Source organism: Solanum stenotomum, chromosome 10 (assembly GCF_019186545.1).
Source record: "Solanum stenotomum isolate F172 chromosome 10, ASM1918654v1, whole genome shotgun sequence".
NCBI lineage: Eukaryota > Viridiplantae > Streptophyta > Magnoliopsida > Solanales > Solanaceae > Solanum > Solanum stenotomum.
The window spans coordinates 51,741,154-51,767,993 of NC_064291.1; the positions used below are offsets into that span (position 1 = coordinate 51,741,154).

Here is a 26,840-nt window from a genome sequence, read left to right on the forward strand (position 1 = left end):
CTGAGTTTACACACAAAATTTTCTTTACCATCTACTTTGAAGCTCTCAGGTTGTTTCATATAAATCTCTTCGTCTAGGTCACCATGAAGGATAGCCGTCTCTACATCCATCTGCTCAATCTATAAATTAAGACTAGCAACCAAACCTAGAACTGTACAAATCGAGGACATTTTCACAACAGGAGAAAATCTTTCATCAAAGTCAATGCCCTTTCTTTGACCAAATCCCTTAACAACTAATCTAGCTTTGTATCTCGGCTTCAAGTTGTGTTCTTCAACTTTAACTTTAAACGCCCACTTGTTCTTCAAAGCTCTCATGCCCTTGGGAAATTTTACTAACTCATCAGTGTGGTTTTCATGCAGCGACTTTATCTCATCTTGCATGACATCAATCCATTGATCCTTGTGCTCATCTTCCATGGCCTCCTCATAACATTCAGGTTCTCCATCAGTGAGTAACACATAGTCATTGGGTGAATAACGAGAGGAAGGAACCCGCTGTCTTGTGGACCTCCAGTGATAAAAAAGAGATGTGTTTTCTTTTGGTATTTCTGCTTTGTCATCAATAAAACACAGCTTGTTCTTAGCTGATAATGAGATTAAAACTTCCATTTTTCAGTTACCATAACTAGATCCATATAATATGATGTTGATGAGGTTATTTCCAGGTGAATCTGAGGCTGTCAAGTAGAATGGATGAGATGAGACGACTGCATCAATTATTGGGATAAATTTGTTGAAATGTTTCTTTGTTGGTATTTTTTTAGGTTTGATGGCATTACTTTTTGTGTGGCTCAATTTGAATTTGTTGGTAGGGTTTAGCTTTCTTTCTAGTTAAAAATTGTCTCAAATAGAGTGAGATAGATAATAGTTGTGGAACACAATACAAATACAACACGATACATATAATACAAATAGAGTGCAGAGGTAGCTGCATCTAATGCTTATTAATTATTTGCCACAAAACTAAAGAAATCAACTGTAACAGATGCATCCATTGCTAATAAACTTGTCCAACTCTCCAGCAAACTCTGCACACACAAATAGAGATTTTGAATATTTAGGGAAAAATAAACAATTGACATATAGTTATCCAATAAACAGCTACAAAATGTTTTGATGTATATCTGGTATATTGCTAGTTCATTCTTAAACCACGTCTTTGGCGTCTCTTCTTTTGCCTTGTTCGTTTGTTAGCAGCAATTTGCTGAGCAATATCTTCAGCAAAGTTCACATACCATTTTGGTTTTTCCAATAGAAACATGAGGCCTCCTATCAACAATCCAAATATCATACCACAACCATAACCTATTACCACTGCTTCCCATGTGAACCCGCTCATAAAAAATGAATCATCATCATCATCATCATCGTGTTCAAGTGGTGATTCATTATTGTTTCCACATTCTTTAAACAGTGGAAATCCACATAAATCAGGATTTCCACAATACGAATCATTTGGAAATGTATTGAACTGTTTCCCAGTAGGAATGGGCCCAGCCAGATGATTGTAGGAGAGGTTTAAGACCGCAAGAAATGTCAAACTCGACAATTGACCTGGAATTTCCCCAATGAATCTGTTCCATGAAAGGTCTAATGCTTCGAGCTCATGCAACTTTGCAATTTCTGCAGGAATATGACCACGGAAGTTGTTGTGAGACAGGTTGAGTAACACAAGTGAGCTCAGACTTCCAATGGAATTTGGAATATCTCCTTCGAACCTGTTGCTTGATAAATCAACACTCGTCATAATTGATGTGATTCTCATATCAAACTCATTACCTTTTATCACCAAACTAACATGGTAAAGGTAATCTCTGTGAGTCCTATTAGTAGCTCGAGTAATTCCTGTGTTTTCTTCATCCACATCCATCATTTCCGGTGAAACTGTTATATGAAAGTTTCAACTCTCTAATTGCAGTGAGGTTGCCAATGGATTCTGGAATCGAGCCTCCAAACTGGTTGAAAGACAGATCTAAACGAACAAGTTTGTTTAATTTAGAGAGAGTTGAGAGAACATTACCAGTGAAGCTGTTGTCTGAAAGTGCCAACTCTGTGATTGCAGTGAGGTTGCCAATGGATTCTGGAATCGAGCCTCGAAAAAGGCTGTGAGAGAGATCTAAATAGCAAATAGAATGGAGATTGCCAATAATACTCTTATAAGAAAAGTCCAACTCTAAAATACTTTTACTGAAACTCCAATTAAAATTCGGTAAAGTGCCTGTTATTAAAGGATTAAATCGCAATTTCAGGACTTGCAAGTTTGGTAGCTGAAAAAGCTGAGAATCAGTTATGTTCCCAAACATGTTGGTTTCTTCAAGACTCAATTTCCTAAGGAATGAAGGAAAATTCTTAGGTAACTCAAATGGTGCATCCACAAAGTCAAACAACAGTACCTCCAAGTTGGTTAAATTCTGCAGCAAACTCTTGAAGGTTGTTCCGTCAACTTGGAAGCTATTCAAGGAGAGGTCAAGTGAAACCAACTTAGACAACTTGGCTAATCCTGGTGGGATCTGCATCTTCCCGTCAGTAAATCCAGAATCCGAAAGATTGAGATGCATCAAACTAGTGAGTTCACTAATACTATTTCCAAGTGGAAACTCATCCAAGTCATTGAAGGCAAGGTTGAGTCTTTGGAGATGATCAAGTTTTGCGAGGCTATGGTTAGCATGGACGATTCCCCTAAGACAGCTCTAAGAAAGATCAAGGCCTATGACATGACCCGTAAATCGATTGCAAGTAACACCATCCCATTCGCAACAATCTCCCGTAACATTCCAAGACAGAGTCTTGCCTCGGGTCTTGTTGTCACAATGATGAGCATTTGGATCAACTGTGAGTCCTTGATTAAATTGAAGCAAATAAAAAGCTTCATCGCGGACACAGATGTTTCTCAGCAGCATATGTAAGCTGAGATTGATGGACAAAAAGTATAAAAAGTGCATAGTAACAGAGTGCAATTATCAATTTTTGGTACTCCATTGGATATATTATTATATCTAACTAGCTAGGAACTTATTGTGTATATAATGCATTATTGTTGTTGACCCACAAAAAAAAGTTTATTATTTCTTTTTTATTAAAAAAAATCAACCAAATTTGCAAAATCGGGGTGTGTTTTAACATAAATGGATGGATCGTGAAAAGATGATAATTTAAAATAAATATATAGAAATCATGAATAGTTGAGAAAATATTGATTAGTATAATGAGTTTACTATATTTTTTAAAGACATTAATATCAAATAGTCATGGGATTAAATTATAGTACCACTTAATTTGTTGTTTGGTTGGCAAGTCCGGGATAACTTATCCCGGTATTAATAATTAATAGTACCGGGATAAGTTATCCCTCCCATTGGGTGGCATTATAATCCCGGGATAACTTATCCCGGATAAAATAAGTAAATGACAAAAATGTCTCTTTCAACCCTTTTTATACATCACTTTTTACATTCATGAAGGACATTTTTGTAAACAAATAAATTGTTCTTAAAACTTATTATTTTGAATACAACAAACCAAACACTCAATAAAAAATAATGGAAATAATTTTATCATAATTTATCCCATCATAACTAATCCCGTCATAATTTATCTCATCATAATTAATCCCATCATAACTTGAATTCAAACCAAACGACAGAGTATAATAGGAAAAAATAAATTGTCCATTTTTTATTTGCCAAAAATGACAAATAAATGAGTTTTTGGCTAAATTCATCCCTCAAGTATAACCCAAACTTAGAGTACATCCTCATGGTATAATTGTGACCAAAAAGCATCCTTCTACTATCCCAAAACTTGTATAAGCATCCCTTTCTGTTAACTACTGTTAAAAACTAACAGAAAGAAAAGTATGTGCCAAGCACATGACTTCCCCCAAATCCCCATATACTGTTCTATTGATTTCCTCCTAAATCCTGCCCGATCAGCTTCCAAAAACAAAACTTCATCTTCTTCTGAACTTAAGCAACCAGACAAGTTCTTTTTCAACAGAAGAATTGAAGCTAGGGTTATTTTCTATCTCCTCTTCCATTGCCTCACAAACAAGGTAAAAGAAATAGTCATTGAAGAAGTTTTGGTTTTACCATTACTGTAGTATTTTTGTTATTTCTCAACCTAAACATCGTTTTCATTCTCAATAATTTCAAGATTTTGTAGGTTGAAAAGCAAGAAACAATACGAAGAATGTTAGCTCAAAGTTTAACTGACAGATCAGTCACACCCAACTATGGTATTGTTGATATTCAAAACCTTTAAGCATTTGTTAATATCATATATAATATATTTTTCAGTAACTTATACATGTTATGATATTAGTTTTATTGAACTTGTACTTCATTCTTCGCTTTATATATTTCATATTTTTTATATATAAGAACAAGTTCTATAGTTGTGTAGATCCTATTTCTGAGGCATCCCATTTCACAATTAAAGTACATCATGGTGGATCATTTGTGAGTGGTCCGACAAGAGGCTACATAGGTGGAAAAGTTGAATTTTTTTACTATGTAAATAGAACAATGATAAGCTTATCAGATTTTAAAAATATGGCGAACAATGTGGTTATGACAAGGAGTATGTGGTGGTGTTCTGGCACAAGTATGGTTTAACCCTTTATAAGGTTCGGTTAGTTGGTAGCAACGTTGAAGTAGCTAAACTTGCTACTTGCATTCCAAAGGACAGGGTGATTGAGATATATTTTGAACATTTGAATTTCTATCATGATGATCATCAACATTGCGAGAAGACGGGAATAGATTCTTTGCCAATAAGTGATACAGAAGCAAATAGTGATGATTCTCATGATGATAATTTTGAAGATTTTAATTATCCATTAGAGGAAGATGATATATTATTTTCTAAATATATTAATCCTTCTGCTGAATCTTTTGGGATCAATATAAATCAGAGACATGAGAAAAATGATGAAAATCAAGATTATGTAAATGAAAAGATGCAGAATGTGGAGGGTGATTCAAATCATGTAGATTCTGCTGATACAAGGAGTTAAATAGTGATTGCAATTCTGAAAATGAAGATTCTAACTTTCCGAAGCACAATCCAAAAACGAATGCCCTTAATCCCAAATTGGAGTTGAGAATGATATTCGGTAGCAAGAAAGAATTCAAAGAAGCTGTGATTGCAAATCAAGCCAAAATAGGAAAGTCAATTGAGTGGATCAAAGATGACAGAAGAAGAGCAAAGGCCAAATGAAGAAAAAATAGATGTAACTGGAGGATATTGGGTTCATTGATGCAAAGGGACACATCTTTTCAAATAAAGACGTTTGTCTCCAAGCATACTTGTTTTGGGTGGAATTATAATAACAAAAATATCACTTCCAGTTGGATTGCAAAGAGGTATGTTGATAGAGTTAGATCAAATAAGAATTGGAAAACATCAGAATTTAGAGATACATTGAGTAGGGAATTACGGCTACGTATAAGTATGCATCAAGCAAGAAGGGCAAAGGAAAAGGCTATTATAATTATCGATGGAGATATAAATGTTCAGTTTAGTATATTATGGAATTATTGCAATGAAATTGTTAGAACCAATTCGGGGACTTCCGTTTTCCTGAAAGTAACTCAAAATGAGATACCTAACAAGTTGATGAGATTTCAGAGGTTTTATATTTGTTTTGCAGCATGTAAAGTAGGATTCAAGGCTGGTTGTAGAAAGATTGTTGGGGTCGATGGGTGTTGGCTGAAGGCCACCATGTATGGAGCACATTTATTATCAGCGGTTACTTTGGATGGAAATAACAACATCTTTCCAATAGCTTATGCAATAGTTGAGAAGGAAAATAAGGAAACATGGTGTTGGTTTTTAATATATTTAATGAACGATCTTGAAATTGAAGAGCAATACTTGTGGACTTTTATGTTAGATAAGCAAAAGGGACTTCTTGAAGCTTTTGAATTAGTGTTGCCTGATGTTTCTCATAGATTTTGTGTGCGACACTTGCATAGCAATTTCAAGAAAGCTGGGTTCTGTGGAATGGCATTAAAAAATGCTCTTTGGAAGGCAGCTTTAGCAACAACTATTGACAGGCTTGATGCTTCTATGGTTGATTTGTTTGAGTTAGATAGAGATGCTTATGCATGGCTTTCTACTAAATTGCCTAGTGAATGGTCACGATCACATTTCTTTCCGCTTCCGAAGTGTGACATTCTTTTGAACAATCAATGTGAGGTGTTTAATAAGTTTATTCTTGATGCGAGAGATAAACCAATTATTAAACTTTTGGAAACCATTAGACATTTGCTCATGACAAGAATTAACTCAAATAGGGAGAAAGCTTAAAAGTGGAATTTGGGTGATATTTGTCCTACTATTAAGAAGAAGTTGACTAAAATTATGGAGGATGCTGCCACTTATATTCTTAAAAAGTCGAATATGTGGAACTATGAAGTGATTGGACCTGTTGAAGGTGATATTTGGGTTGTTGATTTATATAACAGGACATGTAGTTGTAGGCAATGGGAACTTTCGGGTATCCCTTGTAAGCATGCATGCTATATCATCTATTTGGTTGAAAAATGATGAAGTTTTAAACTATGTCGATGATTGTTACAAGGTTGAGACATATCAAAAAATTTATGAAGTTCCGATATTTCCTATGAATGATCCTGATTTATGGCCGAAGTCACAGAATCCTCCACTATTACCACTTTTATACTTGAAGAAGACAAAGAAAGGGAAGAAACAAAAACTAAGAAAGAAAGAAGATGATGAGCCAGGAGCTAGCAGGATGAAGTTAAAAAGGAAACAAAAATCAGTTCATTGTAAGAAATGTGGTAGGCCTGGCCATAATAGTAGAACTTGCACTCCTTCATCTGATGCCGTTGAAATTCATCCATCGGACTACCCTTGTAGTTTGGACTCCATCATGATCGAGAGAGCATCAAGTTATCATAATGTGGAAAAGCTACCTGTAAGAGTGTTCAAATATTCTCATCTAAATTTCAATTATTTAAGTTTTTTAATATAGCATATAAATGCAAATATGTAATATTTTCATTTCTTATTTCAGGTTAGAAAAGGCAAATCTCAAGTCGGCCATCAAAGTTACATTTTCCTGACATCTCAAAAAGGCAGGAACGATTGAAGAAATTACTTCTACTTCTTTTTGATTTATTGAGTTTTTTTGGTTCTTGTGTATCAAACTGATGATATGCTACTGGTTTTTGTTGTTCATTTACTTATTCTGTTAATATAATGGTACTAGACTTTGTTTCTACTTATTTTTATTGGTTTTTCTTTTGTTTTGCTGGTTTTTTCATGTTGTTTTTCTTATGTTTTGCCAAACAAATTGTTGTTTACTATTGGTTTACCAATTTTTCTGTTGTATTGCTGTTTGTTTTTGTTGTTTTATGCTAGTTTGGTGTTGTTTTGCTGATTTTCTTGTTGTTTATATACTAGTTTATCAACTTGTTTGCCTGTTTTCTAGTGTGTTGCTGTGTTTGGCTAGTTTGGTATTGTTTTGCTGATTTTTATGCTATTTTTGTACTGATTTACCAGTTTTCTTAATAGTTTTTTCCTGTTTTTAATTAGTTGTCTTGATGTTTTCTTGAGTGTGTTTTTTGTGCAAGTTTTGGTCCTATTTTTCAGGCGAAATATTAGCCTTTATGCTGGTTTGAAGTGTTAAAATGCTCAAGGTGGAAAAAAGAAGAAAAAATAAATGCTCCTCAAAGTACTTTCATTGCGCTTGGCAAACACACAAGATATATTTAATACGAAAAACTCAAAGTGAGACTGATACAACATAAAACGACTACTTTTACTACAACTCCAAATTCTCGTCTGCTCTCTTTTCAAAGTGAAACCAATCCTTCTTCTTGTCGGCTTACTTCTTTTTCAGACGCGATGCATTTCTATGAGCGTTGTTTATCATTTCTCAACTAGGCACATTAGGCTTGTCTCGCTTCCTCTTTGCTCCATAGGAGAATGGATCTGAATGCCTCCAAGGCATTCTAAGAGTTGGTAATATGCCCTCCCTAGAAGTGGGTTGTGCCATTTTCTTGGTGTAGAAAAGTATGGAGTCCATTCTGTGTATCTAGGATCAACACTAAAATTATAAATGTCAACAATGTCGCACATGAAAAGTGCTAATTCTATTGATTTCATCCAATTCCTTTGGCACCTCTGCATTATACGATAGCTAGGAATAGAGATTTCGAATTTTCGTTATCATTGCATTGAAGTCTCTATGGATGACACTTTTAACTATAAGCACCTTATTAACCGTTGAGAAATCATGTTTCTAGCAGCACCTCACAGAACTAAGCAAAAATCTCTCTTCAAGCCAACATGCTTGATGTATTTCTTATTAACATGAGTCATATTGTCTCATCTACCTGCATCATCATTGCTAAGTTTCTCTCCAAATTGCTTCTCAAGAAGTCTCCAGAATTGCCAACGACTGCGCATTTTTTAAATTGTCTAGTGCTATTAGCTTCTTTATATGAGTTATATGAGCAGTCAATTTCAACCCTCAGTTAGGGACACATTTTCTGAAGGTTAAACTGAAAGTGGGACAAAGCAAATTATCTTTCTGTACAAAAGTATGAAAGAAGAGTTTGCACGTGAGCTATTGTTTATAAAGATGAAGCAATCAATTAACAGTATATGGAGATTTTGGGGGGAAAGCCATGTGCTTAGCACATGTTTTTCTTTCTGTTAGTTTTTAACGGTTAACAGAAAGGATGTTTATGCAAGTTTTGGGATAGTGGAAGGATGTTTTTTGTTCACAATTTTACCATAAGAATGTACCCTCAGCTTGAGTTATACTTGAGGGATGATTTTAGCCAAAAACTCTAAAAAGGAATATCAAATTAGGAAATATTTGACAAGTAAATAAGGACAAAAAGAGTATTAAGTTAGATTATCCATATCGCATCTCTTGAATTGCGGTCTTTCTCAAACCTACTAATGCAAGATGTTTTGTGCATCGGGCTACTTGACGTGCCACCCGGGTAAATTAAAACATGTTTTCCTTATTAAAATAGAAAGCTCCCAATTTCCTTTGTTACTATCCATTTCTGCGGGAAAAGAATTGAGCTTTGCGATTGCAAAGTGGAGACTGCGTTACTATTTAAGGTTCTACCAGGTAAAGATCTATCAGTACCTTAAGGTTTTAGTTACTGGAATTATTTTGAAATTTCTCATTTTGCTGCGTCATAGCAACAATAAAAACAACATACTCAGTGAAGTTCAATTAAGTGGGGTTTGAGGAGGGTAGATTGTACCCAGACCTTACCACTTACTGATGGACTCATTTTGCTGCGTTAATTGGCATAAATTGTTGATTACATATAATACGATACATTATGAAACAAACATCCAAACAGAGTAAAGAGGTTGTTGTGTCTAAAGCAAATTTATAATTTGACACAAAACTATAGAAATAAACTGTAACTTATTATATGTATTTGGCAAGCATGGGCATAAAGTGAAGAAACAGATGCATCCATTGATAAACTTGTCCAACTCTCCTGCAACCTTTCTGCACAGACAAATTGAGTATTAAAGGGCTTAATGACTTTTCTGTCTGAGTTTCTGAATATTTAGGAAAAAATAAACAATTGACATATAGTTATCCAATAAAAAGCTACAGAAAGTTTTGATGCATACCTGGTGTATTACTAATTCATTCTTAAACCACGTCTTTGACGTCTTTTCTTTTGCCTTGTCCGCTTCCTGCAGCAATTTGTTGAGCAATATCTTCAGCAAAGTTCACATACCATTTTGGTTTTTCCAGTAGGAACATGAGGCCTCCTATCAACAACCCAAATATCATACCACAACCATAACTTATTACCACTGCTTCCCATGTGAACGCGCTCATAAAAAATGAATCATCATCATCATCATCATCGTGTTCAAGTGGTGATTTATTATTGTTTCCACATTCTTTTGACAGTGGAAATCCACATAAATCAAGATTTCCACAATACGAATCATTTGGAAATGTATTGAACTGTTTCCTAATAGGAATGCGCCCAGCCAGATGATTGTAGGAAAGGTTTAAGACCTCAAGAAATGTCAAACTCGACAATAGACCTGAAATTTCTCCAATGAGTCTGTTCCATGAGAGATCTAATGCTTCGAGCTGCTGCAATTGTGCAAATTCTGCAGGAATAGGACCACGGAAGCTGTTGTGGGACAGGTTGAGTAACACAAGTGAGCTCAGATTTCCAATGGAATTTGGAATATCTCCTTCAAACCTGTTGCTTGATGAATCAGCACTCGTCATAATTGACGTGATTCTCATATCATACTCATTGCCTTTTATCACCAAACTAATATCGTAAAGGTAATCCGTGTGAGTGCTTGTGAAATAGTCATTATTTAACAACCATAACAAAAAAGCTTCTTCCACGATAGTTTGATTCAATTTTTGTGTATGTAATAAAAGTTTATTAAATATTTATAAATAGTATTGTTAAAGAATGACAAAAGTCCGACATCGGTGGTTAATGAGATGGGTGGACTCCTTATAAGGCTTGGGCAATCCTCCTCCCTTTGAGCTAGCTTTTGGGGTGTGAGTTAGGCCTAAGACCTAATTTAACATGGTATCAGAGCAGGGCTTGTCTCACCCGATGTTGGGGCCCCCAAAATCAAAATTGCCCCCGCACCAGATGCTAAGCACTGGGAGTGTGGTGGGGTGTTAAAGAATGACAAAAGTCTCACATCGATGGTTAATGAGATGGGTGGACTCCTTATAAGGCTTGGGCAATCCTCCTCCCTTTGAGCTAGCTTTTAGGGTGTGAGTTAGGCCTAAGACCTAATTTAACATTTGAGATGTGAATCCAATTATTATCGTATATTAGGTTGAGGTTAGTATTATAGAAATTCATAAACTTCAAAACTTAGATCTGCTTGTGCTAATAACATTATTTTTATTCTATATAAACTTGAAAAAGCAATTGAAGAATTTCCTCCTTGTAGTCCATCTTTAAATACATACAGTGTGATGAATAATGCATTATTGTACGTTGACCCAAGTCAATTTCCACCTTTATTAAGTTACACAACTTAACTACCACTAATACAATTTTAATAATTTTTTTTCAAAAACTTTACTACTACTAATACAACTTAAAAAAAAAATTCAAAAGTGTATGCGTTTTTCTTTCTAAAAACTAAAAATATTGCCCACTCGTTGAACAACCATAGAAAAAGTTTCTTCTGATGAAATTACATAATATAGTAGCAAAGAATAGGTACAACCAGGGGTATCAAACGGGTGGATTAAGCTGAATTTGAGAATATTTAAATGAGCAGGTTATTGATCTGCTTAAATATTACTTGGGCTAAAGCGAATTGCTGAAATGAGCTAAAAACTAAGGGAAAATTATGCGGATAAACAAATATATACTAGTTAATTAACTAACATAGCTATAGTTTGAATTAGTTACAACTCACAACTTATTTTCAGTTGTAATTACGTCGCTATACATATACAAATACAAATTATGCATATATACATATATATATATATATATATATTTACACACAATAATATGACAGATATACAAATACAATTAGCCTCTCTCGCTCGCCTCTCTCCTCCCTCTCCCAATCTGGCTCGCCAGATATACAAATACATATGTATACCAGTAACATATATATATAAAATTATCTGACAGATATACATATACAATTCGTCGCTCTCCACTCTCTGCCCTCTCTGAATCGCCTCTCTCCTCTCTCTCCCAATCTCGCTTTCCTCTCTCTACCAATCTCGCTCACTAGATATACAAATACATATGCATACCAGTTACATATATACAATTTGACAAATATACATATACAATTCGACAGATATACATACACAATTCACCTCTCTCCATTATCTGCCCTCTCTCGCTCGCCTCTCTCATATAGCTACTAATCGTAATTAGCAAACTATAGCCGTTTCAGGATATTAGACGGGCCACCGGGCCAATTAAAACATGTTTCTTTATTAAAATAGAAAGCACCCAATTTCCTTCGTTACTACCCGTTTCTGCAGCAAAAGAATTGAGCTTTGCGATTTCAAAGTGGAGAGCATTTAAGGTTCTACCACTTTTAAGGTTTTAGTTACTGCATTTATTTTGAAGGAATTTTTCTGGAGTATATATTTTTGAAATTTCTCATTTTGCTGTCGTCACAACAATAATAATAACAGCATCGAAAAAGGGCCAAAAATACCCCTGAACTAATCAAAAAGGTTTTAATATACCCTTCATCCATCTATTGGGCTAAAAATGCCCCTCAATCCATCTTTTTGGTCCACTATTATCCTTAAAACTAACCGTCTTTTGTTTTTGAATTATTATTTCTATTAATTATTACGTAACATCTTTCTATTGGATAAACTTTAATATCAACCCATCAGATTTTTATCCTACCCACCTGACCCATACCCACACCCACATCCCTTAACCCAAACCCAATTAAAAGTTCCATAAAAAATAAAGATTGGATCGATCTCTTCTCTTCCCCCTTGAACCTAATAACCTATTTTTCTTCTTCATGTTTCGTATTAAGCAATTTCAAGATCAATTTCACCCTAAATGTTCAGATTTCCAGTGCAATACTTCATTAAAGTTGAAGGATTCAAGTTGCAACATTGATTTTTGAAGTTTTGGTGTAGTTTTTTGGTAGAATTTAGGTTAGTTTTGCTGCTATTTTGATTGAGTTTAGGTGTAGCTTTGTAGCTATTTTAGTTCTAATTTTCATCGACTTGGTATTCTTCAATACTCTTACAATTTTATAGTTTGGGTGAATTTGTGATGTTTAACAATGATAAGTATAGCTTTGAATTTGGATTTGATTTTTCCAGAAGTGTAAAGTCATTTCGTGGCACAATGAAATACAAGAATGTTTACATAGTACAACATTCAAATTAGAAAATGTCATCTTTGTTTCTTGATCTGGCTGGTATGTTTCTGCAGTCAAGTACAACCAACACCATACGAACTCTTATTTGTATCAATAACACAGTAAGGTTGACTAATGTTAAGTGTTTTTAAGCTAAAGTAACTTCAAAAATCAAGGCTACAACTTGAATCTTCAACTTCAACGAAATATTGCACTAAAAATCTGAACATTTGGAGTGAAATTGATCTTGAAATTGCTTAATACGAAAGAGGGAAGAAGAAAAATAGGTTATTAGGGGGGGAAGAGAAGAGATGATTCAATCTTTTATTTTTGATGGAACTTTTAATTGGGTTTGGGTTAAGGGATGTGGGTATGGGTCGGATAAAAATCTGATGGGTTGATATTAAAATTTATCCAATAGAAAGATGCCACGTAATAATTAATAGAAATAATAATTCAAAAACAAAAGGCTGTTAGTTTTAAGGATAATAGTGGGCCAAAAAGGTAGACTGAGGGGTATTTTTAGCCCAATAGATGGATGAGGGGTATATTTAAACCTTTTCGGATAGTTCAGGGGTATTTTTGGCCCTTTTCCGTAACAGCATACATACTCAATGAAATTCTATAGGGTCTAATGAGGATAGATCGTAAGCAAACTTTACCGCTTCCTCATTGACTCATTTTGCTGTGTTAATTGGCATAAATTGTTGATTACATCTTTGTGGTAAATTTTTCTCTTTTTATATGTACAAAGATATATCCTCATCTGGGATTTTTGGTACTCCATTTTTTAGATTTTTTGGGTTTCCTTTTTGTGTGGCTTATTTTGAATATGTTGTAGGGTTTAGCATTTTTTCTAGAATAAATTGGTCCCAAATAGAGCGAGACAGATAATAATAACAGAGGATTCATATTGCTGAACTAACAATACAATACAATATAACACGATACGTACAACACAACACAATACAATATAACGCGATACATTATGAAACAACCATCCAAACAGAGTAAAGAGATTGTTGTGTCTAAAGCTAATTTATTATTTGACACAAAACTATAGAAATAAACTGTAACTTATTATGTATTTGGCAACCATGTGAACAAACAGATGCATCCATTGATAAACTTGTCCAACACTCCTGCAACATTTCTGCACAGACAAATTGAGTATTAAAGGACTTGATGACTTTTCTGTATGAGTTTCTGAATATTTAGGAAAAAATAAACAATTGACATATAGTTATCCAATAAACAGTTACAGAAAGTTTTGTTTTGATGCATACCTGGTATATTGCTAATTCATTCTTAAACCACGTCTTTGACGTCTCTTCTTTTGCCTTGTTCGCTTCTTAGCAGCAATTTGTTGAGCAATATCTTCAGCAAAGTTCACATACCATTTTGGTTTTTCCAGTAGAAACATGAGGCCTCCGATCAACAATCCAAATATCATACCACAACCATAACCTATTACAACAGCTTCCCATGTAAATCCACTCATAAAAAATGAATCATCGTCATCATCATTGTGTTCAAGTGGTGATTCATTATTGTTTCCACATTCTTTTGACAGTGGAAATCCACATAAATCAGGATTTCCACAATACGAATCATTTGGAAATGTATTGAACTGTTTCCCAGTAGGAATGCGCCCAGCCAGATGATTGTATGAAAGGTTCACGACCTCAAGAAATGTCAAACTCGACAATAGACCTGGAATTTCTCCAATGAGTCTGTTCCGTGAGAGATCTAATGCTTCGAGCGCCTTCAACTTTGCAAATTCTGCAGGAATATGACCGTGGAAGCTGTTGTGAGACAGGTTGAGTAACACAAGTGAGCTAAGATTTCCAATGGATTTTGGAATATCTCCTTCAAACCTGTTGCTTGATAAATCAACACTCGTCATAATTGACGTGATTCTCATATCAAACTGATTACCTTTTATAACCAAACTTACATGGTAAAGGTAATATGTGTCATGTCTTGTACTTTTTCGAGTAATTCTTTTCTTTTCTTCATCAACATCCATCATACCTCTGAAACTTTTGAAAAGATTAGATGACAAAGTTCCAGTGAACCCATTGCAGGAAAGGTCAAAGATCCGTAACTCAGGAAATGGAAATTCAGACTCCAAATAACCAATTGGACCGTGAAAGAGATTTGATTTCAGAATCAGAACTCGTAGGTATGGAAGTTTCTCAAGCCATATGGGGAACGTGTCATTGATCTTGTTGTTCCCCAAATCAAGAGCTACCAATCTTGTACAGTTAATCAAGGATCGCGGGACTTGTCCCACCAATTGATTGCCATAAACACCAAGATATTGTAAGCTTGTCGATAAGAATATTGGTATCTCTCCATGAAAATTGTTCATTCGCAAGTCTATAATAGAAATGCGTCTACTGAAGTTTCCCAAACATCCTGGGATTGAACCACTGAAATTGTTCTGAGCCAAAATGAGGACCTGAAGGTTATACAAGTCACAAATGGATTGATGCAAAGGCCCTTGAAGAAAATTGTTTCCCAAATTAAGCGACCACAAATACATTGTAGGCCATACTTGTTTTTCAAAGCCTGTGAGGAAGTTATGAGAGATATCCAGGCTACCCTTGCTTAAGGATGATAACATCCAATCAGGGATTTTGCCATGCAGATTGTTGTGCGACAGATCAATACTAAAGTATTCTGAGGAACTTCCCTTGAGCTTAGTTGGCAATTTCCCAGTTAACTGATTGTATTGAACAGACAAATCAGTCAAGGATGGAAGATGGAATAACCAAGGGGGTGTTGCGCCAGTGAAGTAATTGAAGGACAAATCAAGTTGTTGTAGCTCTTGAAGTCCACTTATATTAGAGGGAAGTGGACCAGTTAGTGAATTGTTTTGCAACTGTAAGAGTATAAAGCGAGTCAACGTTGCAATTGAATCTGGGAATGGGCCAGTGAAATTGTTACTTTGAAAATTTAAAGTATCTAGCTCTGAAAAGTTGCCAAAGATGTCTGGAATCGAGCCTTCAAAATTATTGGAAGAGAGAGATATGAAGCTAAGTTTGTTCAGCTTTCCGATAGTTGAGGGAACATTTCCGGTGAAGCTGTTATCTGTAAGTCTCAACTCTGTGATTGCAGTGAGGTTGCCAATGGATTCTGGAATCGAGCCTCGAAAGTGATTGGAAGTGAGATCTAAATCATAGAGTTTGATTAATTTTGAGATAGATGAGAGAATAATACCAGTGAAGTTGTTACGTAAAAGTGTCAACTTTGTAATTGCAGTGAGGTTACCAATGGATTCTGGAATCGAGCCTAGAAAATTGTTGGAAGAGAGATCTAATTCATAGAGTTTATTTAATTTTGAGATAGTTGAGGGAACAGTACCAGTGAAGTTGTTACATTGAAGCGTTAACTTTAAGATTTTTGTGAGGTTGCCAATGGATTCTGGAAATGAGCCTTGAAAATGGTTGTATGAGAGATCTAAATGAACAAGTTTGTTTAATTTTGAGATACTTGAGAGAACATTACCAGTGAAGCTGTTACCTGTAAGCGTCAACTCTGTGACTGCAGTTAGATTGCCAAAGGATTCTGGAATCGAGCCAGATAAACTGTTGGAAGAGAGATCTAAATAGCAAAGAGAATGGAGATTACCAATAGAATCAGGTACCTTCCCAAAAATACCAGTATGGGAAAAGTCCAACTCTAAAATACTTCCACTGAAACTCCAATTAAAATTCGGCAAAGTGCCTGTTATTAAAGGATTCCATCCCAATCTCAGGACTTGCAAGTTTGGTAGATGAAAAAGCTGAGAATCAGTTATGTTCCCAAACATGTCGGTGCCCTCAAGACTTAGTTTCCTAAGGGAAGATGGAAAATTATTAGGTAACTCAAATGGTGCGTGCACATTGCGAAACAACAGTACCTCTAAGTTGGTTAAGTTGTGCAGAAAACTTCTCAAGGTTGTTTGGCCAACTTGGATGAAATTCCAGGTGAGGTCAAGTGAAATCAACTTAGACAACTTGGATAATCCTGGTGGAATCATCTTCCCTTTCAGAAATCCAGAATCCAAAAGATTGAGATGCATCAAACTAGTGAGTTCACCAATACTATTTCCAAGTGGAAAGCCATTCAACTCATTGAAAGCAAGGTTGAGTCTTTGGAGATGAACAAGTTTTGTGAGGCTATTGTTAGCATGGANCGAAAGATTGAGATGCGTCAATCTTCTGAGTTTACTAATACTATTTCCAAGTGGAAAGTCATCCAAGTCGTTGAAGGCAAGGTTGAGTCTTTGGAGATGACCAAGTTTTGTGAGGCTGCTGTTAGCATAGATGGTTCCCTTAAGACAGCTTGAAGAAAGATCGAGGCCTATGACATGACCCGTAAATCGATTGCAAGTAACACCATCCCATTCACAACAATCTCCTGTAACATTCCAGGACAAAGTCTTGGCTTGGGCCAAGTCGTCACAACTATAGTGAAAAGCATTTTGATCAACGGTGAGGCCTTGTTTAAATTGAAGCAAATAAAAAGCTTCATTGCGGGCACAAAGATGTTTTCCAGCATATGTAAGCTGAGATTGTTGTATAAAAAGTGAATAGAAGCAAAAAGCTATTAGCAATTGTTGGTACTCCATTGGATATATCTAACTAGCTAGGAACTTGTACTTATAGTAGCAGGGGTGAAACTTGTAGTTTTTATACACAGTACTATCATCATTGTGGTTGACCCAAGTCAATTTCCACCTTCACCTAGTACACGCACCCAAGTCAACATGACGATTCATACATACTACTTTTTTCATTCTCACTAATAATAATCTTCAAAACTTCAAATGTCATAATTAATTCACGATAAGAGCTCATTATTTTTTTAAGTTAATGGTTTTGGGACAATTTTCCATTTCAAAAAGTCTACGCCTTTATGTTTCTAAAATGAAATTGCCAACTTGAGATATACCCACAAATTGACAACCATAAAAGAAGCTTCTCCCAATAAAATTACATAGTAGCAGCAAAGAATAGGTGCAAGTAAGGTTTCTAAATGGGCAGATTGAATTGAATTTAAGAATATCTAAAAAAAGGTTAATAAATAAACGGATCATTGATCCGCTTTAACGTTACGTGGACTTCAGCTTGAATTGAAATGAGCTAAAAAGAGGTCATAACCTTTTTATATTCAAAGATTGTTTAACATAAGAGAAATGCTCCCTCCCTCCTAATTATGCGAGTCAATAGTCACTTTTCTTTTTAGTAGTCTCAACAAAATAGTACATTTTTTTATTTAATAATAATTTAATTTTAAAATATATATTTTATTCTTAGTAAAATGATTTATAGATCTGTGACTTATTTTAGATCACCAAGAAAAAAAAAATCATGTCAAGTCAAACTAAATCACATAAAAATTGAAACAAAAGTATTAAGTGTTCTTATATTGGGTGTGGTACGTTACAGAATGAGTTATTATTTTGCCTCTTGCCTCATAATTTTATACCATCGATCAATTTAACTTAATCGACTATGATAAGTAAATCTTTAATTTTGCAGGTCACCATATCATATTTACTGAGAAAATTTACTTTATACCTGTAGATCAACATATTTGATTTTGTAAATAAAATAAAATAATCAACACCTTGATCTAATTACACGCACCCTTGAACTAAATTACAAGTTCGTTTCAAGTTTTAACGTAATTCAAACGCATAATCCACTGTCAGTGCGTGTGATTACTATTTTTTTGACAAAAATGAATAGCAATGTTAATTTACTTTTTTATTTCTTCCAATTACTTTTGTTAACCCTTGAAAATTTGAGATCAATTTGAAATCGAAAGTGCATACATGTTGCTCTAAACACATGTAACTCCTGCAGTACATTTCACCACACTTACGATTGAACCCTATCAAACCCTTCTTCATGTAGAGGGTGCACCTTTGTATCTTCGTCGTCTTCATCATCGAATCATCTTTATTTTCAGTGTTAATAGTAAGAAAAAATATCTTTCAGATAAAGCTATAATGCATCCTTGGCAACTTCTTTCAAAAAATCTTCGTAGATATTGAGATGACTTCCTTCGAATACACAATTAAAAGAACAAAATTGAGAATTCAAATTCTTGTGACCATTTCAGTTTATAACTGCTGTCATTATAATTTGCTCCGGTAAGACTCGATGTAACGGAGGTGTAGTTTCTTGCATCATAAAAAAAAAAAAAAAAGGAAATTTACAACTGATTACAGTTGATACAAAAATTCCGCAAAAGAAAAAGGGAATGTTCTTACTCTTTCATCGAACATCGCTATGCTATGGAATTGTTGAAGAATTTAACTGTTGAACATGGTCTGTTATTGCATCAGGACAGGACTGAGCTTGAAGAAGCTCCAAACGCGTAGAATGTTGCGTAAACTGCAATATGTAGTCTTCATCTGAAATCACAATATCGTTCACAAATAAACGAACTAAGCATCAGAGATCTGAAAACATTTCAAATGACGAGACACTAGAGAAGTTTTACTCGTGTCCTTACTTTCTTTTACTGTCCCGTACAGCCAGCACAAGACTTCGTCTGCAAATGCTAAGCACACTCCACCCTACCACACCAACAGCCAGGAGACATGAGAAACTGGAGCTTAATTACCAGGCATTTATGCGTGTCAAAACAAAGAAATTAATTACCTGCCAGTAATTTTTCATTTTTACTCTGTGTGTAATATCTTTAGTTCTCAATCTTTCTGTTCGGACTAGACGACCAGCATCATCCCTATAGTATAACACAATTTACAGATTCATAAAACAAATTTAACTTGGGTTGAAACCAGTCACTGTAAGAACACACTAGCAATAAAAGATCATGAAGATGATTACTGAGCATTTCTTTTATTTAATAAGTAAAAAGTTTCATCACTAAATACCAACAATCCCATTTTTTTTGTTCAGAAAAGCAACATTCTCATTATTGTTGAAAATTAATGCAGAGAAGAACCTCGTGACACTAAGTTGCATAACAACAAGAAGAAGTCAACAACAACCGCCTACACAGTATAAGTATAATCCTACAAGTGAGGTCTGAGAAGGGTAGGATGTGCGTAGACTTTACCCCTGAGTTGCGCATAACAGATTAAAGAAAAAGGCAAAGATTTGTTCCTCAAGCCTTGAAAAGGAAAAGGAAAAGCAAAGATGGAAGATCACAGCATGTAAATTTACCTATAACCAACAACAATATAAGGTACACCCGCAAGAAATGACTGGATCTGCAACAAAGAGAATATACATAAGCGAAGTAAATAGACAGCTAAAAAGCCTCAAACAAACGACAATCTACAAATAGTTGATAACTAAAGTAGAAAGGAAAAATTAAAATTTAAGATATACTAAGTTTAGGTCGGATGGTGCAGAGCTCAAACCTATGACCTAAGTCACAACTCACTAGTCCCTCAACCTTTGCCACTTGTACTAAGCCCTGAGGGCTGAAATACTAGGAATATATGAGGTGTGCATTGTCTTTTGCTAAATGAAGTAGTCTTTAAAATCATTACATTGATTCCTCACTATATCTTACCCTATTCTGTGAATTTACTAGATTCAGGATAAGTCTCGCATGAATCAAGTTAAATCAATACTCAAGTTTGAATTGATCAAAGATAAAAACAATTAAGTTTCAGACTGTTCTGGACTCAAGAGAAAAATTAGTACTCTCTCGGTCCCCTTTTAACTATCGTTTTGGCTAAAAAAGATCATCCTAGAATTCAAGACTAAAGTAGAAAATTGTTTCCAACTCTACCTTTAATGCTAAAGAAGTACACTGTTTGACTAGACACAATTTTAAGAAACAAATCTTTTGAAATTTGTGGTCTAAAACAAACCTTAGACGCTTGTGTGTCTATAAATCATTTCAATAATGGTTAAGGAAAATCTTTAAGTTAAGTTGTTCCTACTTATAGAAAGGTGATATACTTTTTGGGATAGATGCCGGATAAATTGGGACAAAAGGAGTAGTTCTTTGCAATACTGCTCAATACTCAAAAGGAATCTAATAAATACGGGTAACTTAGAAAATTATATCTTGTATTTATTATTTTTCTTGAAGGGCATGAAAAAAGCTAGACCCGGCAGTGAAACAGGACTGAGAGAGTTTCTTATGCAAAGAGGCATGTATAACCTACAAAGTCATATTCATAGCATCCACAATGAAACAGGATAAAATGGAAACCCACTACATGATGGCAGAAAGCAAAGCTTCACTAAATTTCCTTGTCTAGACAGAACTTCCCTAAATTCGTACATATAAACTTAAATTTGGAGATGCCAACAACTCTAAGGAGGCCTACATTTATCATATTTATCATAGTTCCAGTTTCTAGCACACAAACTTATGTATCCTTTTCTTCTTTTTTTTACTTAAGAAAAAAAGACTCATAGTGCTGACGGTACTATTTCACAAGGACAGAAACCTTGACTACACAAGTTCATCCAAAAAAGAACAAGCCTACTCAAGAAAAGAATTTGTGTAATGATCTCTATAATACTTCTAATCCTATACACCTCCCCCTCTTTCTTCCCTTTTCAATTATTTATTTGTTTCCTATCTCTTTATTTTTCGGTGCGATATTTGTCTCCTATCTCATACATCTCTTGACATAAATTTAGTTTTCACTTGGAATAGCTTGCAACATAGAAAAACTTATCCTTGTGTTAATGTGTTATTGATTTGGCATTTAAAGCACACATAAATACGCATAAGATGCATGAAAGATGTGTTTCCATCGTCAATACCCAAAACTTGAGCAATTTCTCCCTCTCATATTTTTCCTCTGTATGATACTCCAGCTGTAAATAACACAAATAAGATATAAAAGTTAAAAATCAGAAACGACTGAAGAGGGAAAGAGATCCAAGCAGGAAGGCATACCTCACGACTAGTCTTTAATTCCACATAAAACCTCCTCCCATCATCAGTTGAATCACAACAGTCCATTTCAGCCCCCATTAAAACACGATGTGCACCTAATTTTGTCTTAACTACAGCACAATATTCAACATTGGCATCAACATGATGTATCCCTTCTCCATCAGATCGCCTAGGATCTTCTGTTGCAAGGCTCTCGAAACAATATCCCCAGTAACACCTAGATTAAAGGGGAAAGAAGCCTTATTCAAACATGAAAAGCATATTTAGTATACATAATAACAGATACTTTCTAAACAAACTTTCTTCTGAACAAAAAATATTTTTTTCTGAAAAAGCAGATTACGTTTTCATGTTGTCAAATTTTAAGTTATGTGTGGCTATTTTGATCATAATATAGTTTGTGACCAACTAGAATTATTTGATATCTTTTCAGTCCCCCCTATACTAAATTCTTTTAACAAATAAAAAGAGAAGAATTTATTCTAATAGACTCTTTGTCATGAACAGTATAAAATGGATTATAAATTACTTATAGTGCTGAATTCACTGAAGAACTTTGTAATTAGCAATTTATGTCAGCCAAATATTAATTACAACAGAGGCAAGTGATACAGAGTGTACAAAATGGGAAGGTGGAGAAAAGGAGAGAAATTGCATCCCAACTCCATCGTTAATCACGAATATGGAAATCATTTGCTCTTTAGTATTGTGAGCCTTAAAGTTCTTTTGGTTAAAGAGTTATTATAGAATCTAAACTCAGCCAACTACAAATTATAAACCTTCTGAGACGGTTCACATCATCCACAAAAGTATGCACAATTTTTCTTAAAAACAAGAATTCGGGAAACATTCAAGAACCTTCTACGGTCCAGCACACTCTGTGGCCGTTCTGGAAGTTTATGTACGTCAAGATACACAACCCCCTTTCTTTTGTGCACTCCCATTTCCCAAGGTTCATTCCTGAGATAAGCAGTAGCCATTATCTGCAGACAAAAAGGACACCCAAGACAAGTGTTAACAGACTAAAGTATCATGTCAACTGAAAATTATATCTGGATCTTGCCATCAAGGACACCAGATGACAAGGTATATAAATGAATATTAATTTGTGCCCGTTAAAAAAACAGTTATTGCTGAAAAAATGAACTATTAATATATTGCAGCTTAATGATCTTCTCCATAATCAATATTTGATACTCTGAAATTGGTCATGCTGCATTATGGAAGCATCAGTCAGAGGAGATTCAAAGTTACCTTATTGAGGTTGTTGCGATAAGTCTGACACAAGGAAAAGGAAAAAGCAAACCATCGTTAAATCAATTGCCAAACACATGGAGTTCTGATAACAAATTAAAAAAACAAAATTTTCTTACCACGAAATGCATTCTATCAAGTGGTATATTTTTATTCCTGATACTGGCCAATAAGTCGCCAAAACCTTGAGAACCCAAATCTTCCAAAGAGACATATCTGTCAGATTATACACACAGGTGCAGATAGAAAACAGAAGAACTCTGAGCCTAACCATCAAGCATCTAAAAGTTTCATATTCTCTATACTTCATCCCTCTAGCATATACCTTTCTTCTCAGTAAAAGTGTCAAAACCTTGATTCAGGTCTGCCCCAACATCTTCAGTAATTAGACGCTTGAATAGCCTCTGATAATACAAAGAGAATGTGCTATTATGATTGGTCATTCAGGGGTTTGTAATATTGAGATGTAATTAGAAAAGAAAAACAGACATAATGCTTACCAAGCTGCGGTCATCAAAGTAGACATCTCCACCTTCAACTCGACTGAAGCACGCGAGTTCACATGGCTATTTATCCCATAAATTAATTACAATAAATTATAAGAAAAAACAGTTTTACATGCAAGGGTGTTAAAATGTCAAGGGACCAAGAAGGTCTGACTTTTTAAAGGATATGTAAGAGGGAGGGGGATCATACAACACCACAATCCATTTATTCTCCAATGAGCAGTCCACTCCAGTTCATACATGTCATGACTAACAAGCAAAGTTTTTGTGGGAGAATGTAGTGTTTTATAGGCTATAGCAAGGGACTAGTTGAGCCCCTTCAGCGAAGAATTATTAAAATTATATAAAAAATATTCTGGAGAAAAGGATATAGTACATAGAGAATGAATGAACCTCTAGCACTACAGAAGCTTAATTTGTTTAAATGACAAACTACTTAGTATCAGAATGGAGCACAAATAGATATGACAGACTCACATAGCCGACCCTAACCAATTTGAGACCCAGGTGAAATTGTTGTTGTTTATACAGAATTGATGAACACACTTGACACGATGGTTAAACCCCAGTTAACCAACAAAAGTGTAATTTAAAGTTAAAGTTGTGCATTCGATCAGCCCAGGTAGCTTTAAAAACAGCTTGGCAGAAGTCCATGTGCTTAGCTAGGGTAGTTTGGCAACAAAAAGGAGAAAAATAGGGAAAGAATCTACCTCTTGAAAAGCTATACATTTTCTTGCTAATGTTTCTTCACTCTTTGCAAACTTCAATTCAGACACAAAGCGTTCATCACGATGGCCATTGAAAAACTTGGAACCATAACCATAGTTCTGCCTTGGGGGATAAGGTCCTGGTCGCGGAAGGATGCCAGCTCCTCTATCATTTTGCCAGCGACCCCGGCCAAATCCTCCCCTTGTTTGGTGGTTAGTGTTACGTATAGGGGGTAAAACTGCAAAAGAGAATGAGAAAGAAGAGCTTAAACAACAATCGCCCCGATTATGGAATATTAACCTAAATGGTGGAAATTGAACTAATGTTAATGTTGATTATGTACGAGCAATTTCTTTTCTGTAGGAAAATGTTCCTACGAATATGGAACCGTAGGCTTTTCCTTTGAAGTTTGAAGCTTCTCAAAGAGCTAAATCACTGTTTCTCACAACACAAATAAGATCGGCATTCTTCTTTCACAATTCCAAACCAATCACTAATTATTCAATTGTTTTTCGCTCATACAACAGAGTGCCAATATAGGCACATCTCCATGAGTATTAACTTAAGTAGATTTTTCACGAAGCAGCAAAGTCAAGGCCATCTAGACGCTATTTAAATTCTTGTATACTTCTACTTTAGATCTCTCATAAAACAGCAAGCATGACTCGTGTTGGCAATTTGAGTAATTTATGGTTTTTGAACAGCGAAGACATTTTCTGCTTAGAATTTTGAATATCTACAACTCTTTGATAGCTTTTCACTATGCCAATTCTCTTAAACAGCAGATTGAGTTCTCTGTGAGATTCCAAACTGAAGAATTAAACACAATGAACTGCACATCACCAAATCCAAAAATTTCACTAGATGATACCTATCACTATAGCAATAGCATTAACAAGCTACTTCAGTACCACATATCAATCAGAAGCACAACAACAAAAGATGCTCGGCAGCAACAATGGATTACATTCCGTCAGAATCTATTCTGTTTTGCAATTAGAATTATGCAATAAAGAACAATCAGTTTCGTCAACAAAAACTAAATTATTCCAAATGTAAATGAATCAGCTTATGGCTTCTCTCTTCTACAGCAGAAATTCATGGATTGAAAAACATGGACTGATAAAAAACCCTTGTTCGCTTTTCTGCTCCCCAATTAAAAACTTGGAGGCTTAAGAATCTTTAAAAATAATTCCTTGCTCTCGTCTGTTTCTTAGTGAAGAACGTTCAGAAAACAAAGAAAGAAAGAATTCATGTGTTATCCAGCATCAACAACCAACCCATACAGAAACGCAAAATAGAAACAAAACAAACTCACTCCAAACCACACTAGAAACAAGAACAGGATTTTTGGGGAAAGAAAAAAAGCATTGTATATTTTCTCGAAGTCGAATAAACCAAACTAACAGATTCAAAATACTCAAAAGTTCCAAAATCAAACCATTAGAAACATCCAAAATATACACCCCATCAATCAGAGTAAACAAAAGGCAAGTTTAAATGCCCAAAAATCAGCTGGAATCCTAGAAGCAAAGCGCTCAAATCAATCAAACAGAGCCAAAACCTGCAAAGATCCAAAATTTAACCCGCAAAACTTTTCAAAATTACCCTCATCTCTAAGACCAACCAAATCCCCAATAAAAAATATTCCAAAACAAGCTCAAAACATACCCTCTACCCTCAGAAAGTAGGGTACGGTCTGCTTAACACTCTACCCTCTCCGAACCCCACTTATGGAATTACACAGAGTATGTTGTAGTTGAGCTCAAAACCTAGAAATGAAGTGTTAAAATAACTGAAAAGTTCCAAACTTTAACCCTTCAAAACACTTCTAAGAAGAAAAACTCATCTATCAAACCAATTTAACATTGCAGCAAAATGTTAATAAAAAAGGGACAAAATTAACAAATTACCAGGAACTGGGAAACGACTCTTCGAAAGAGTTTTAGCATAATCTTCATTATCAGACCCAAAAAGGTCCTTATATTCATCATCATCCTCTTCATTCTGATGATACCCACTACTATTATTATTATTATTATTATAATCGTTATTACTATGAGAAATCACTTCGCCGGTATCATCCTCATCTGCCTCTCTGTCACTCCCACTTCCACTTCCACTACCACTACTTCTACTCCTATTAGACGACGAAGAACGCGAAGAAGAACCCGATGAAGACGATGACGATGCGGCAGCGCCGGCGGCGCCTGAAGAAGTAGATGATGATGATTGAGATGCTGAAGATGGTGATGATTGATTACTCTCTTGCCGTTGCCTTTGTTCTTCTTCATCTTGGTGGTTTGAATAGTTTTCTTCTTCCTGTTGTTCGTCTTCATCTTCTTCTTCTCCGAACAAACGTTTCAAGCGATTCGTCATCTTCGCCTCCATTGTACAGGCGGTCGATTGGTGGTATAACGGCAGAGTTGGTGGCTGGCTGGCTGTTTTCCGATTTCGATCTTTGCTAGTGTTAGCGTAACAAATTGAGATGTTTTCCGGGAGTTTTTGGTATTTATGGAATGTACAGGGGGTATAGTGCAAATATTGAAAACTATGATCCATGGGCTTTGAATACCTTAAGGTCTCTCTCAACTCCAATTTG

General features: G+C 35.1%; 3 protein-coding genes and 1 pseudogene across 4 annotated transcripts in view; 1 reads left to right on the forward strand and 3 right to left on the reverse strand.

The window, feature by feature from the left end:
• LOC125841404 (serine/threonine-protein kinase SAPK3-like) overlaps positions 1-26,840 on the forward strand; it is a 119,136-nt gene that overhangs the window by 43,092 nt on the left and 49,204 nt on the right. The window lies entirely within an intron of this gene.
• Positions 1,138-17,493, reverse strand: LOC125843142 (receptor-like protein 9DC3). The gene is made up of 3 exons (XM_049522366.1): positions 14,753-17,493; positions 10,071-10,234; positions 1,138-1,556 (listed from the first exon to the last, which is right to left on the reverse strand). The coding sequence occupies exons 1-3, from the start codon at positions 17,491-17,493 to the stop codon at positions 1,138-1,140; spliced, it is 3,324 nt and encodes a 1,107-aa protein (XP_049378323.1).
• Positions 7,899-9,841, reverse strand: LOC125841544 (sialyltransferase-like protein 1; annotated as a pseudogene).
• On the reverse strand, positions 18,987-26,729 carry LOC125841395 (NAD-capped RNA hydrolase DXO1). Of its 2 annotated transcripts, XM_049520513.1 has the most exons (14): positions 26,152-26,729; positions 24,241-24,476; positions 23,525-23,590; positions 23,350-23,428; positions 23,144-23,223; positions 23,025-23,048; positions 22,629-22,753; positions 21,771-21,987; positions 21,635-21,688; positions 20,066-20,112; positions 19,538-19,622; positions 19,389-19,452; positions 19,144-19,287; positions 18,987-19,053 (listed from the first exon to the last, which is right to left on the reverse strand). In XM_049520513.1, the coding sequence occupies exons 1-13, from the start codon at positions 26,627-26,629 to the stop codon at positions 19,166-19,168; spliced, it is 1,677 nt and encodes a 558-aa protein (XP_049376470.1). In that variant the 5' UTR covers positions 26,630-26,729; the 3' UTR covers positions 18,987-19,053; positions 19,144-19,165. The 2 variants fall into 2 exon arrangements, with proteins under 2 accessions (XP_049376470.1, XP_049376469.1); XM_049520512.1 differs by having other exon boundaries at positions 18,987-19,287.

What these genes read in the sequence shown, in the direction of transcription:
- LOC125841395 (XM_049520513.1), bottom strand. Translation starts at nt 26,629, where the DNA reads ATGGAGGCGAAGATGACGAATCGCTTGAAACGTTTGTTCGGAGAAGAA. An exon ending in AATGTATAGCTTTTCAAGAG is followed by an intron (nt 23,591 to 24,240) that starts GTAGATTCTTTC and finishes TGGGATAAATAG; the next exon opens with CCATGTGAACTCGCGTGCTT. An exon ending in GTACGGGACAGTAAAAGAAA is followed by an intron (nt 19,288 to 19,388) that starts GTAAGGACACGA and finishes TTGTGATTTCAG; the next exon opens with ATGAAGACTACATATTGCAG.